The sequence below is a fragment of the Rissa tridactyla genome, chromosome 1 (genome assembly GCF_028500815.1).
Source record: "Rissa tridactyla isolate bRisTri1 chromosome 1, bRisTri1.patW.cur.20221130, whole genome shotgun sequence".
Lineage (NCBI taxonomy): Eukaryota > Metazoa > Chordata > Aves > Charadriiformes > Laridae > Rissa > Rissa tridactyla.
Window position 1 is genome coordinate 68,409,669 of NC_071466.1, and position 15,627 is coordinate 68,425,295.

At 45.1% G+C, this 15,627-nt stretch overlaps 1 protein-coding gene across 1 annotated transcript; it reads left to right on the top strand.

The window, feature by feature from the left end:
- Nucleotides 1-5,843: 5,843 nt before the first annotated feature.
- Nucleotides 5,844-15,262, top strand: F7 (coagulation factor VII). Its single transcript, XM_054188117.1, has 8 exons — nucleotides 5,844-6,570; nucleotides 8,801-8,961; nucleotides 9,536-9,560; nucleotides 9,654-9,767; nucleotides 10,636-10,776; nucleotides 12,910-13,016; nucleotides 13,542-13,662; nucleotides 13,875-15,262. The coding sequence occupies exons 1-8, from the start codon at nucleotides 6,501-6,503 to the stop codon at nucleotides 14,411-14,413; spliced, it is 1,278 nt and encodes a 425-aa protein (XP_054044092.1). The 5' UTR covers nucleotides 5,844-6,500; the 3' UTR covers nucleotides 14,414-15,262.
- The last annotated feature ends 365 nt before the right edge of the window (nucleotides 15,263-15,627 follow it).

The window sequence follows — 15,627 nt, forward strand, 5'->3', positions numbered from 1 at the left end:
TGAGATCCTGTCTCTCTTACCTGGCACTGGGGAGTTCAAGCCTGTCTGCAGGCTGAGGATAAAAAATGAGAGACAGTGCCAGGTAATGAGATTGATTCCCTTTCTCCCACACGCCCTTTTCTTGAAAGACGGCACATTGCTGTTGGGTTGTCCCTAAAAAAGCTGTGTATCCCGTGATTCCCCTCCTCCTGTGCACACACTCCTCTTGATCCTGCGGTCTTAGCAGAAGTTGGGAGTCCCTGTCTGGCAATGGCTGCAGCTGGGTGAGAAACAAGAAACCGCATGGACACTTGCAGCATCTGAAGAGGAACATGTTTGCGTGTTCACTGATTAATGGCTTTAAGGACCATCACGCCATGGTGGGAGGTGAATTTCACACTGAACTGGAGTGATTTGGGCTGAGTTGGTGGCCGTGTGCAATTACACAATCCAGCTAAGCTGTTATTGGGGTTTGATGGCTTTTGTTTACTCTTGTTCTTGATATCCTAACAGCTACCTCTGTCGTAGCTATTCCTACTGTTCCGAGCAAAGGGAGGTCCAGCCTTTCTAAGCACAACCACATCATACTTGTTACAGCAAAAGAATGAAAGAATTCCAGCCCAGATTTACCTTCCTAGGAAGTAAAAGAGTTTTCTATATAAAAGCCTGATAATGATTGATTATTTTTTTAATTGTAATGATGTTTATTTCCTATTGCAAGCACTAGATAGCTGGCTCAAAATTGGAGGCTGTTTGCTAATTGGAATTCAAAACCCTTTCTCCATTCTGCACAGATGATGTCAGTGAGCAAAACAAAGGACCATAACTCATTTACATCAGTTCTCTCAAAATGACAGGGACTCCCATTCCCCTTCTGTATCATACATGATGGTTATTATGAACTGCACTGTAGGGTTTGGAGTGTCCACACGAGTCACCAGAATTGTCTGCCTCCCTGGATTTGTGTGGGTGAGTGCCAGAGCAGCTTGGTATGGGGGAGCTACCCAAATTCAACTCCCTTTAACTTAGGATGTAGGAATAGAAGAGCCAAAATCTGTAGTCCTTTAAGATTTGGTGTAAACTGTGTCTAGATAACATATTATTAAAACTAAATGTTTAGACGTTTAAGTAGGTTCTCTGGGCTTTCATTTGAAAGGAGATGAATAGGTAACATGTAAGCTATGATGGCCACATTAGCAATAACTACTGTTTATTTTAACAGCTGTTAAGGAAGATAAAGATGAGATTTTTTTGGAGATTCCTAAGCAGCTGGAAAATAAATGAATGGCCGTGTAAAGACTCTAAGAGGGCGATGTAGTTTTCTGACCTTTAATAGCAAAGCACTTGATAAATAGCTTCTCCTGCCCTTACAAACACCCCGACAGGGTGAGGCCAGCTGCGGCAGGACAACCCAAGGCCTTTGGCAAAGGTATTAGATGTGCTCTACTAACTTTGTTCCAGGTGACTTCCAGAAACCCTCTTTAAATTTTGTCCTATTTATTTATAAAATTTCCCCTTCTTCCGTTAATACATCCAGGGAAGTAATGTAAAGGCTTGTGAAACTTGTCACTTTTCTATGCAGGAGGCTGTGCAATAGTGTGGTCAAATAGCATTATGGGGACCAAAGCACCTGTTCTCCTTAGTTGGTGTTGCTTGAAAGACAGCAGGAGCTGCTCCTGAGACAGAGCTCAGGCAGAGGGATACTGGCTCCCTCACCAGCAACATTGTACTGGATTTCTTCTCTTTTTTTTTTAATTTCTTTCCACATATTTCCAAGCCGCGACATGTCAAGCTGGTATGTTCAGCTGTAACACAATGGTCAGTCAGAGATCAGAAGGGAGAGCGTGGAGTGGATGGATTGTTTTTTTGAGGTGAGCACATGGGGCTGGTGGGGTGAGGAGCACAAGGCACAAAGATGTTTTGACTTGAAAAAATGCTGTATATCATATGCCAAAGCAGCAGCTGCTGTGTGGGGCTGCCACCAGTCCAGCAGCACGCTCCCCCCCGGCCTCCCAAGTCCTGCACCATTGCCCCTGTGCTCCCTCCAGCTCCAGGGAGCAACTCGGTTATCGCCCCCCTTCCCCAGGCAGTTTTTGGTTGGATCAGCTCCCAGAACAGAAGCACCATTCCCTTCCCTGAGCAGTGGTGCCCTGGCTTGCTCCCGTGGCCACAGCCTTGGCAATGTCAGCGTGGTTCCCGCCAGGGAGAAACTCCAAAGGCAACAGGGCAGGGGCACAGGCTGTCCAGGACGGTGAAGCACTGGAGGGCTCTGCTGGAGCGTGGGTAGGGCTGGTATGGCTGTTTTGGCATCCATTCCCTCCGCTGGCTGCTCGTGCACTGTTGTACGTGGTTAGCTCAAAATATCTTGTCATACATAAACAAACACACAGCCCCTGTCAATGGGTTCCAACCATTTCGCTTGGTCCAAAGGGTGTTCACAGTGAAGTGTCCTCACCCCAAGCTCAAGCCTTTTCTTGGAAAGATCTGGGGGCAACGTTATGTCTAGACAAAGCCTCGAGAGAAACAAAAAGCAGGCCCCAAGACAGAGTGGCAACGTTTCCTCACCCAACCTAGCAGTGCAGCAAGAAGATGAGCCCTTCACAAGGAGAGTCCGAGTTGCAGACGGGACAACGGTAAACCATGAGGAGCTGTGCCAGCTCCTCCGCAGCTCTGACCCTGCGAGGACAGGCCGAAATCGCCCACAACATTAAGTTCCTATAGCAGTAAGACAAGAAGAGATGGTGTCCTAAAATATACTTGCTGGGCATCTTTGCACCTCTCCCAAGTACCTCTGTGCCCACCGCCGCCTGTACCAGCAGCAGCCTAAAGATGGTGGTAGAAAATCAAGGATCAAGTTCTGCATTTTTCATCTGAAAGGTTTTTGCTGAGATTAGCTAGTTTGGTGCTGAAATGCTATCTTTGACAATTCAATTGAAGTGAGTTGATCAATCACCTTTCAGATTTTTATATTTATTCATTCCACACCAATTGACCAGCCAGCAAGGTGCCCAGCTGCATTTAAAATACTATGGATTTACCAGTGGTGCTGTTGCAGCTGTGGTGGTCTGGGGACACAGTCAAGGGAAGGTTTGTAATAGAATTAATATCTCTCGTTACCAACTGAGATAAATGGCATTAAACAGACAAACTTTGGGGCACGCTTTATTGGAATTTTATTTTGCACTGCCTTTTCTACATCCTTTGCTTCCTTTATTATTTAAGTATCTCCAGATATCCTTCTCAGGCAGCAAAAGAAGATAAAGAAATAACCCACATCAAGATTAAAAAAATAAAATGAAATGTTAAGCACTTTTATTCAGAGCTGCTCACAAAAAAAATTACTGCAAATATTATCTCCCCATCTTCTACTTCCTCTTTATGAAAATAATTACTGTATGGGGATACAGAACACAGTCAAGCAGGCAAGAATTTTATCCTGGAAAGAGATAGTTCTCTTTTGAGGTCTAAAACCCAAATCATTTGTTTTAAAGCTAAGCAGCATGATATTCGTATATTTATAGATTAGCACAACAGAAACAGGAAATTATTAACTTTATCACAGGCTTGGCTTGCTTTTAATTAATCTAAATGAATTATGGCAAGTTGTTATTATTGGAGATTTAAATTTAATTTTCCATAAATTCATGAGGCAGCTTGTTCCTAAACCTTCCTTACCTAGACGCACCTTTGTCAGCTGGCTCAAATGAACTCTTACAGCCTCTTTGAAATAGAAATCATTGATTTATTTTTTTCAAATTTTTGCTGAGCAGAAAACTCATGTTTAAATGACCAGTGACCTGCTGCATTAGATCAAGTTGCACAGTTCCCAACAGCTTCCATACCCATCTTCTCTTCAACCCAAAATATGAAACTAAAAATAGGAAAATTGTAAGAGTTTTTCTTTGAAAAATGTCAGTAGGAAACAAAACAAAAATGAAGAACGGTATGTTCTGAGACATCAGTTCATCATGTCTTCAAGGCTAATGTTTCTGCTTTAGATTTTTGTATTTCACATTGTTAACATTTTTCATGTTTAGTTTTTTAACTTTTTTTTTTAAATAAAGCAACTTTGGCACATCTAAAGCATACACTAAAAAACACCCTAAATCATATTTTCTGAACAGCTGTCCCCAGACTGATTCTAGTAGCACCCATGAGCAGCAGGGGTGTGTGTTTGCATTTATATATATTTACTTTTGATTGAACAACGGATTATTTCTCTTGGAATTGCTCAGCAAACATAAGCCGAGGCTGAAGCCTGCACTGGCAAGGAGGTTTATAGAGCAGAATACCAGGGCAGTTCTCATGAACTGCAGCAAGACCACACAAGAAGAAAAACGAAGTAAGACTTAGGGATCTTCTGGGGAAGAAAAGCTAATGAACCGGCGTTTGCTCCTCTGGCTGGGGTCGAAGGCAATAATGAAGGGGAGTTCTTTAAAAACAGCTCTTGAACTGAGCAACTGTCCTGGCTGAAGTTAGTAGGAAAAAGCTTTGAGACAAGATCTGTGAATATGACGTTTATGAGCAAAGAGCTGTAGTGAAGTCCTGGGACTCATGAATCCCCACTGACCCTCCTCATGGGCATGATCATCCCTGTTATCTCTGGTGAAACCTACTGGCATGAATTTTTCTTGGAAGAAGGACTGTCCCCGTATGAACTGACTGTTGTTCCCACCACTTGGGCGTCTCCCTGGGCTCTAAAAATAATAACTGAGTGTCTGCCTGTATTCCCACGCAACAAAAGCAAAATCTTTCATGCTTAAGGAATGCTAACAGAGGAAGGAAGGAAGGAAGAAAGAAAGAAAGAAAGAAAGAAAGAAAGAAAGAAAGAAAGAAAGAAAGAAAGAAAGAAAGAAAGAAAGAAAGAAAGAAAGAAGGAAAATACCGCATCAGTCCTCAAGGGCGTACAGGATCTGCAAACGAGATGAGAAAGCCAAGGGGTGCCATGGTGCCGGGGTGCTGTGATGCTGCTGTGGAGTGGTGGCCACCCAACCCTCGCTGGCAGGGAGATACCCGGCCTAAGGAAGCGGGGCGGGGGGGGCGATAGGTGCAGACCCCAGCTGGCCTCAGGTGTGGGAGGCAGAGCCTTGTGCTCCCATCTGTGTCACTCATCCAAATAGACAATAGCTCTTTCCCCACGAAGATGAGAGAATGAGAGACATTTTCAAGCAGCTCCAACAAGCTTAGCTTTGGTCTTGTGAAGTTGAACGTGCCCTTGCTATTTTCGACTCAGGCAAGCGAACAAGGAATGAAGATCAGGTTGGTAGGCTCTGAGGGGTGGAGAGGTTTCCCAAAAAGCAGAGATGGGGACAGCGTGGGGCTGTTGTAGCTGTTTGTATTCCAGCAACTGGCTTCCTTCCTCTGCCCAGGGACAGGACCTGCCACCCGGCCCTGACCGTCCCAGGAACCGGGCTGCTGGGAATGAGCCAGGCTGTGATCCAGAGAAGTGCCTGGATGTTCCCTCTTGGGAAAGCACGGTTTCAAAGCAGGACATCCAGTTTTGTGCACCGCCACTAAATAACAGTACCGCATACGAAGAACGACCTCTGCAGGGAGCTGCGCTGAGCCTTGGCAGCAAAGCAAAAATCCAGCTGTTGCTCTTCTTTGCAGTAGCGTCCAGATGCAGAGCTGACCCTCCTTCCTTTCCAGGCAGGAAGGGGAGAACGGCCTGGAAAATACTCCAGCCCTCAGGCAACTCTTCATTGCTCATAGGCAAACATGCTCTTTACCTCGCTGCTATCTTAAGCAAATATTTCCCCAAGAATGTTGTCGGCTCTCTAGTCTGTTGCCATTAATTGATTTCCGTTAAATCAGAGGGCTGCTTGTGTTCCAGATAAAACGTTGTCTGCAGATTAGCCCCTCAAACCTCTGTTGTCGCTAATGAAATATAACGTGGACCAGCTCAGCGCCTCTTCCAGCTGGTACAATTTGTGCAGGCCACATGGTTCTTGCAATAAAAGGCAGAGGAAAACAGTGCAGGGTGTTTCTTGCTGGTTAATTAGTGTCTCCAAGCAAATTCAGAAGTGCAGAGTTCCAGCTGGTGACGGAGAAATGGGAGAAGACAGATGTCAGCAGTTCGACCATACTCCACAGCACTGAAAGGCCGTATCTCGACTGCTGATTCGAGATGAATATCACGTCGCTGCTCTCTGCGCTCGCAGCTATGTTAGTTAGTGCCAGTCGTATGGGTGCAGGCTCCCGGCATTTATGTTTCCCATGAAAAAGGCGTGTTAGATGGAAAATGAAGGCCCAGGGTAGCAGCCTCTGTAATCAGTGCAGCCTTTGCACAGATCAGGAGAGCGCGCTTCAAACCCAAGCTCCCTGCTTGGGTGAAAAGGGCACATTGCAGGATTTGCGTGTGCCCTTCTGCTCCGCTCGCCGGGCTGCCATGGATCTTTCTCTGTTTCCATGACTCGCCGGCCCCTCCTCTGGCTCCAAGCATTTGGAGCCGAGCTCTTTGGCCAAACAGTCCCTGCTGAAATGTCAATACGCCACCGGGACGCTGGCTCGCAGGGTTCATCATGGTTTCCAGGCAGTGCGTGGCTTTGTTCCTCTGCTTTCTGCTACTGATTCCTCTTTCTCTGGACGCAGGTAGGTCGTAGGATAAGGCTGTAATTATGTTTCCTGGCAATGGACCTCTCTCCTGTTACTCAGCTGTAATTCTCTTTGCAAGTTTTGAGCACTGTTGCATGTTTGCCCTGCCTCTGGTTGTGCCTGTGAGTTATTGTAAGGCTCTTGTTTGCTTTCAGTGATGGCATCCACAGGCTTATTTTGACAACCAAGAAAAAGCACCTCTCAACTGCTAAATGGATCTATTATCGTGCTGCACAGAGAGCAGGCACACCATCAGCTGCCTGCCCACTACATGAAAAAAAAGGAACCTGGATTTATTGTTATTTCATATTGAAGCGTGGTATTTTTCAAAGCAAAGACTCAATAGTCTTTCATGCAGCTGATGAGAAATTAAAGAGGTGAGGATCCACCCTGTTCCGGCAGCAGTAGAAGGCAGTGAGGTGGTAGCTCTTTGGTGACTCCAGTACGTGTCTGAAAATCAGCTCCCAAATTAATAAAGCAACCCCAGTGCTTTCAGATTCCCAGTTAGGCATTGACTGGGGTCTCCTGCATTGTCGTGTACAAAGCTGGAAAAATAGGTAGCGAAGTCGAAAGCGTTCCAATGTAAATAAGTGGAGAACACCGAAATAAAAGTGGGAGGATGTCCCCAGCCACACGCCCAGGCACGCTTCTCTGTCAGAGGCTGTGCTTGTGCACAAATACATGTGTCATGTATGTGCAGTGTAAGGTTAATTAAAAGCCTTTAAAGAAAGCCACATTAAATGCATACAGCTTGACTTTGAAATGACAGCAGAAAGACCCAGCTGAAATTCCTACAATGGGCAAATATTTATGAAGCACCCTGGGGTAAATTCAATGCACGCCACACAGTGTTTTATTCCTTCAAGTAACTTTGAAATACAGGGAAAAATTACCAATTTGCATGTAACTCAGCAAACGTTCCAACTAAACACAAAAGTTGAGAGGCACCTCACCAGACTGGAATAAACCCTCTCAGGATTCCTGTTTGTGTGCATGTGGGTGAGGACACACATGAGTCTCATCATTCGGTGACCACGTTGGGGCCCTTCCAGCAGGTAGGAGGTAACTCCCGCTCTCTCAGGGGTCACGTAGTGGAGAACGACCTGGCAGAAAGGCAAGCGATATACATCAGCCTTAATTCCCAAATCCACCCACAATCCCATGTGAAATAGGTAAAAGCACTGAAATGTAAACTGTTGTCATGAAGCTCCAGAATCCCCTACTGACATGGAGGAAAAAAAAATAAAATGCAAAATTAATCATTTGAAGACTTGTTCTGTGTAGTACATAGAGTGAAAGCACACCACAGCACTGGGACCTCTTTGTCCATTATCCTGGACTATAGCAGGAGGGCACAGTTCTGTGATGTGCGTGTACCCTGAAGCAGAGGAGCCAGTCAGGGTGGTGACAATGGCATCGCCTCTTTCAGCACACACTTCTGCCAGCTGGAAGTTGGTGTAACTCTACGATGTGAGCACTGCTCACTGCTCTGAGCACGTCTGCTACTGAACCTGTGTACCCAGTGTCTTTCCAAAGCAGAGGTGCCCAGGGAGAAGCCCTCCATGGCTGTGGCCTGTGGTGCTGGCAGCAGCTAGGAGGAGCCACCCTCAGGCTCCACTAGGAAATGCAAACAGCATCTTCCAGCCTTCCCATGTACCTTACCATAGCCTTTTTTACGGAAGAAAACTAAAGAGAAATATATTAAAGCAATGGTTTTTAAATTGTGGTCTACTAGTGGTGGGGTAAGTCCTTTCTGCAGGCCCAAAGAGTGAAGGGGTGTGAGATAAGGTGTGACTGTAGGTGAAGGGGTGACTGTGGTCCACCTATCACCGAATAACTTACTGTAGCCAGTACAAGAAAATCAGGTGTCACCACGTACACCAGTGCTAGATAAAGCAACACATGCTTTTCACCTGCTAGAAGTGAAAGAAACTCTGCTGTGCATGTTGAGACCTACTGTATGACATGCGATGGTACCTTAGGAGTGGCTGACGTACAGGCACGGCTGTAACATGCCGTCTTCTCTTACGCACTGGGCTCTGTAATCACGTGCTGCCACTTTACCTGGGAGGCAGGCCAGAGGAAGGAGGCTCTTTCACATTTCTTTTCTGAAGTGTCTCAGAAAAAGCCCAGGAAGCAGAAAAGCTTTCAGGGGAAATTGTGCCCCTGTCCTCTCTGTGTGGAGAGCGCAGCTGTGCGACAGACAGAACATGCCACTGTTTTTCAGTCTTTCTAAAGCAGGAGGAGGCAAGCAGCGTTTTGCAAAGGAAAAGACGAGCCAACAGCTTCTTCGAAGAGATAAAGCTGGGGTCACTAGAGCGAGAATGCATGGAGGAAAAGTGTTCCTTTGAGGAAGCACGAGAGATTTACCGCGATGATGAAAGGACAGTAAGTAACGCGGGGCTGGGTGAGCGCTCACTGTCAGATGGACTCCCCCTGCTCAAGGGTGGGCTTTGATGCTTTAAACTGCGAGAGCAAAAAAAAACACTTTGTGCCCTGCTGTTTGTATCTTTCTCTTATACCTGTAGGGGGACAGGCAGCAGCAGTGAGTTGCAGGAGGGCATTCTGTATGGGCCGCCCCAGGCAGGACCAGTCTGGGCGATGCTGGGAAAGTGAATGCTCTCTAAGTTGTCTTCCCAGCCCCCGCCAGTAATTCCTAGCCTGACAATAAATTAAATTATTGTATTGCGCAACGTCTGTTTCAGTCAATCCCACCTCAACTATACAGAGATTGTTGATGAATAACCTATGCGTGTGTATTACACAGTGCCCTTCTCTATCGGTATATAAAAATAATGTAGAAAATAATGTAGAATATTTTATGGATATCAACTGTCATAAATTATAAAGGCAAAAAGGGCATCACTGTGGCTGTCTGTAACCCATCCTGTGCTACAAGGACTGTAGGACTTAACCTAAGTTAATTTTTCTTTAATTAAAATCTCACATCTTTTTCTTCCAGAAAGAGTTCTGGCACATCTATTCCGGTACGATCGTTCGGGATGTTGCAGCAGCTGTGAAAATGCTCCCGCTGCTGCAGCTCTTCACGTGAGCCAGACTGACACCGAATGTTTCCACAGACCCGAACCAGTGTGACTCCAACCCCTGTCAGAACGGCGGGAGTTGTGATGACCAGTTTCAGGATTACGTTTGCCGCTGTCCTGCCGAATATGAGGGCAAAAGCTGTGAAAAAGGTCAGCTCTGGCACAGCTTAGCAAAATAAAAACGCCATTATTAACTCAAATGCAAGGCATTGAGATAAATGGTAGCAATCGTTATCATTCTGCATCATTCTAGCCGTGACAGCTACTGTCCACACTGCCTGCGGTGTTGCGTGATGGATCCAACCAGCTGGCAGACAGGCTCTGCAAGGCAGAAAGATAATTATTACCCTGTGATGACTTTGGAAAAAAACACCAACTGCCTTTTGTGCACCGTCTGAGAGAAAAGGAGGATTTTTTTTTCTTACCCAAGTGCTGAAGTTACTTTGCCTTAGAAGCTCAGTGCAGTATGTGGATAAGAACTATGCTGCGTATGCATCATAAAAAGCCCGAGGGGACAGATCCAGTGGTTAATGAAGTCTTTCCATTGATTTCAGCGGGCACTGCACACCGACTGTTACGCTTACACCCGCAGAACACGCTGAGCCCAAACGAGGACAAGGCACTCATTAATTCTAACGGGGCAGTCTCAGCGGTCATCCCAGAGCATCCTTCTGCCAAATGACAAAATACAAAATAGTTATAATTTTTCAGTCATACATCAGGATGGTCACCACACAATTGCAACACCTCCAGACAGCTCAGATATTGTGTAAACGCAGACTGATTTAATTTTAGGTGTATGTTTCTTAGGCATAGACTTTTCCTCCCTAATCCCTGGAGATCCAGCTCTGCCTCGCTTTTGCCAAATGGGAGGTGTTTTTCATGCAGTCGCTGTACATAAATCACAGAAATCTGCTCTGCTGCCTTGCTCCCCTGTCAACATTTCAAGCTGCAGTTGATTCATGTTAAGCAGCAAAATCCACACGTGGAAACCTAAACACTCTTTCTCTGACTTTAGCGATGGCCGACAAACTGAAGTGCATTTACGACAACGGTGGCTGTGAACAGTACTGTACTGACAAGCTGTCTGAAAAACGAGTGTGCTTCTGCGCGGACGATTACGCTTTAGCGAGTGATGGCGTGTCCTGCATTCCCCAAGGTAAGATGCTACTAGCCCAACGCTAAGTCTAAGCCAGCTCTGGAAGAAAAGTTTTCAACATGTTCACCATCAGGAGGTGCGAGGTATAACCCTGACCTGCCAGCTCCCCACCTCTTCTGCAAGGGCAGCGTCCAGAGCGGTAGGTTTGGAAGTTATACACTCCAGAATAGCAGTCGGGGAAGCGTGCACAGCAAGCAGGGAGCCTTTTGGACCCCTCCCTTCCTGGTCCCAGAGGTAAAATATTTGGGGGAAATATTTTTGGGGCAGCGCTGTTTTACTGTTGGATCTCCAATTTGAATTTATAAGAACAGATTTTATTACCATATTTACTTCAGCACAGGAGTCAAGAGAGGAAGAGGCCTATTAAAACCAGAGAAAATCAGTTATTTTTCTTTTTTCCCTTTTTTTTTTTTTCTACGTGGTAGAACCAATACACTTTTTGTATCCCTCTAGACACTACGGCTAGATATTTCTCTTACTCATCTAACAAGGTAAATTTCAACTGGGACTAGGATAGCACAAGTTAATTATTTTTCCAGTACACAAGCAGGCACCTGACTCTGCTGCAGATGCCTACTTCAATTATTCTATTAGAGGGGAAAAAGAGACGCCTGGGGATGTGAAAATAATGGACGGAACTGCAGGGAGCACGCGAAGTAATTCTGAGGGGCAATGCCCCCCTGCACACACCTCAGTGGAGCACTCATGCAGAGAACTGATAATGACAACCTCGCTCACAACAGCAGCAATTTCATTAGGAAACAATGTCTAGTAACGTGCTTATCCCTTATTAGCAGATTCTGCAATATCACGTGATGAGGAAGCTGCTTTTGTTAAAAGTTGACAACAAGGAATTCGATATTCCCCACGGGCTTTTCAGCATGTCTTCCCCTGCGAGAGGAAGATGTATTTGTCACTGCTTGCTTCTTGGGGACCAAAATACCCCTAGCACTGTCCGTGTGTTGCAAGGAGACAAAACTGTGTAACTGCCAGTCCCTTCACTGTCCTTCTGTCATCTCTCACAATGTCCCTTTCAAATGCCCAAACTTGCATTAGAGGATATGGGTTTGTGTTAGGTCTATGCTGACCTTCCACCACCTGCCACCAAAGAGCCAGTCCATACCTTGCTTGTTCCTGTAAAAGCCTGATGCTCTCTTTGCATCAGGCGAAGTAATCAGCACGTTCACTCTATTACAGGTCCGTGGGGACGTCGGATTCATCTCAGCATAGACCATAGGGCCCTGGCTCCCAAATTAAAAGAGGGAAAGCACTTGTTCTCACTGTGTTATGGCAGAGTGACTGCTGGATGTAAGGGATGGTGTGCTCAGTTACAACACAGCCACACAGCACACAAAAACCCCCAAAGATAGACCTTCTTCTTCTTGAAAGGAAAACTCTGTTCGTTGAAGGTTGTACTGAAAACACCAAGGCTTCCTTTGCACTGCAGCTCAGTCGCAGGTTCAGTCATCAAGATTTGATTCTCTTATGGCCAACCTTCATGTGCTTGCTCAGGCTAAAAATGGGCCTTAGACTGAGGTGTGCAGTCCAGAAGAATCAAGGATGCTCCGGACCCGAGCAAACTAGGCTCAGCCTGCCAGGAGCCACACCAGAAGACATAGTGTCTGTTCTTAGGAGATCTTTGGGTCCACCCAAACAAGGGATAGCAAGCTGCACGTCCCACACTTGAGCCTGTGTCTCACCATGCCGTGGATGCTGTGCACTTAGTACAACTGAGTTAAAGTCAGCAGGGTTGCTGAAAATATGTAGACTACAAAGCTCGATGGAGTCAATTCTGCTCTCCAGCCTGCAGCCTACTTTACTGTATTGACATATAACTTAAGCAGGTATATTGTTTGCAAGCTCCTGTGGTAGGTCAATATACATCAATGATACCGAATGGGCCTGCACTCCATTTGTAAAAGCATTTCTGGCTGTTTCCAAACAAAAAGACTACCTATCTGCTGAGCTGCTTTAAATTACTTTTGAGAACCCATGCTCCCTGACTAGAAACCAGTTTTTCAGCTCACAGAACTTCACTGAAGACCTTGCACATTTTGCTGTGACTTCAGTGCAATAAAATCACGCTTGTTGCCCTTTGTTTGTTTTTGTTTGTTTGTTTGTTTGTTTTTCCAGTGAAATACCCATGTGGAAGAATACCAGTGCTGGCCAAAAAAAATACAACTGCACAGGGGAGAATAGTAGGTGGTTTAATCTGTCCTCCAGGTGAATGTCCATGGCAAGTGAGTCTTCAGAAATCTTCCATTGCCTTTTTTTTTTGTTTTCCTTATGAAACCACTATCTTAAATTCATTGTTTGAAATCTGTTCTGTTAAAAATCCATAAAAAGTGCCAGGTCTGGATAACCAAATTCCCTGTTCGCTCATAGCCAGCAGACCCACCTGTTTCAATCCTGCATCTTAGCCTTCTTCTGGAGTGCCTGCTTTCGTAGGAGTGGAGCCGTAATACAACCTCCTCTAGCTCCTACCCCTTCATCCTTAATCTTACTACCAGCAAGAATTTTGGCTGCAGCTTGGAGGGATAAGCTCTTGGCCATAATAGGCAAGGCCCATACCACAAGATGAGGAAAATGTCACTGTCAACTTCCCCTCCTAAATTCTCCAGATGCCAGTATTCTCCAATATTCTCAAACACAATTGCATGCAGTGAGACACAGAAGCAGTATAAAACCTGACTACTGAGATTCAGGTCAAGTGCACATTTGATGTAAGACGTAAAGACATAAAGACATTTGTTTGATGTTGGCAGGCCCTTATAATACAGGATCAGAAAGAGAAGTGCGGCGGGACCCTGCTTTCCCCAGAGTGGGTGGTCACTGCAGCTCACTGTTTGGACTACACTCATCCTAAACAGCTTCTGGTGAGACTGGGTATGTATCTTCCCCTCCTCATGTTATTGAGCTGTAGTTGTGGTGCCAACTTCTCATTCTGACAAACCAGAATAAAAGACAAAAAGTGCAGGCTTTGGTAAAATAAGGAAATTGTCCTTAAGAACTGTCAGACTAGAAACCCTCTTATCTCCACAAACTTCTGAGGAATCAAGGAGCTGCCTGACATGACCTGTGATTAATAACTTTTCCAGGTGAACACACAATAAATTATGATGAGAAAACTGAGCAAGAAAGTAGAGTTGCCAGGATAATCGTTCATGAAGGATACACAAATGGACAAGTCAATAACGATATTGCCCTCCTGAGCCTGGAAACACCTGTGAATCTCACCGATTACGTGGTGCCAATATGTTTGCCTGAAAAACGGTTTGCGGTGTATGAACTGTCCTCCATCAAGTTCTCCACAGTGAGCGGATGGGGACGCCTACTAGATGGAGGTGCCACCTCTTCTGTTCTGATGAGAGTTGATTTGCCACGTGTGAAGACACAAGAATGTGAAAAGGAGACCGATTTAAATATTACAGAGAATATGTTCTGTGCGGGAGACCTGACTGGCGTTAAAGACTCCTGTAAGGGAGACAGTGGTGGACCTCACGCTACAAAGTACAAGAACACTTGGTTTCTGACTGGGATTGTCAGTTGGGGAAAGGGCTGTGCTGTTAAAGGTAGCTATGGGGTTTACACAAGGGTATCCAAATACATCGACTGGTTGAAGAAGCACATGGATTAATGGTGTTGAACCAGAGCATTTCCAGATTGTGGTGTTGCCCCTCAATCCCTCTGTGCCATTTCCCTATTGAAGCATTCCTTCATTATCTTAGATATGCGATAGATGTGATACCCACACCACTATTAATGATTTAAAATGAGCCTAATGCCTACTTGAATATATAAAATAACTTCCCTATCAGTATTCTTTGTAAACTTGCATGTCTCGTCAAGTGGGCACAGAACGGCTGTAACAAATCGGACTCAAGACTCCCTCTCATTCTGCATCCATTTTCTGCTAAAGGACAGAGCTCGATGCTGAGAGAACTACTGTCAGGCGTACCATGATTCTTCCTCCAGCTACCCTTTCAACTTCTGGTAATCAGTGATGTACAGACTTCCTGAGCCAGAAGTTGCATTAGGTTGAATGGTCATGAATGAACCTGTTGTCCCAAAATGCGTGCAATCTCTTTTCAACACATTTATGCTTCTGGCTTTCACAACTTCCTGTGCTGATGGGTCCTGTAATGTAATGATGCAACAGAAGAAATAGAAAAAGTGTTTCTTTTAGCTTATGTTAAAGTAGCTTTCTCCAACAGTTGCAGTGGCAACAGGTAGATTTGAGGGGGAGAAACTGTAGAGAATCTCCAGGACAAGAAAGCTGGGAAAAATTCCATATTTACAGGTCTGCTACAAAAACTTGATTTTAGTCTTCTTGCACCAAGCATTATTGGAGTAAGGCTAGTAAGTGTAATATTTAACCCTACATTAATAAGCGGTGAAGAACACCGCTGATGTAATCTTATCTTTGCATTGGTATTATGCTTGTTGATACAGAAGAGGGCAAATGAAAGGGAATGTTTAATTTGTTGTCCAGTGTCATCTAAATTGTACTCTCTGTCCTGAGATCCAAAACCAGAATAAGATAATTGTCTGACCATCTGCAAAACGCTGGCCAAAGACCATTCTCTAAAGCCTTAATGCATAAATGGTAGAGCCTGAGGAGCTCTGAAAACACCATCCACTATACCATTAAAAAATGTACCTTCTGATCTAAGCATGAAAACAGTGAGAAGGTGAGGGAGAGCATAGATAAAACCGACTAGGAGATTAGAAAACAGTGTGTCTTGTGCAAAACTTACACTTTGGATTCATTCAAATCATGCTGAATATCAGCTCAATCAAAAAAGCTTGTCAGCAAGTAGGATGTTTACAGTTGAGCATGCTTTATTATTA

Bases quoted from the DNA above. Each gene is read 5' to 3' on its own strand.
- F7 (XM_054188117.1), top strand. From the start codon at position 6,501: ATGGTTTCCAGGCAGTGCGTGGCTTTGTTCCTCTGCTTTCTGCTACTG. The intron at 6,571-8,800 runs GTAGGTCGTAGG...ACTGTTTTTCAG, and splicing joins TCCTCTTTCTCTGGACGCAG to TCTTTCTAAAGCAGGAGGAG. The intron at 10,777-12,909 runs GTAAGATGCTAC...TTGTTTTTCCAG, and splicing joins CGTGTCCTGCATTCCCCAAG to TGAAATACCCATGTGGAAGA.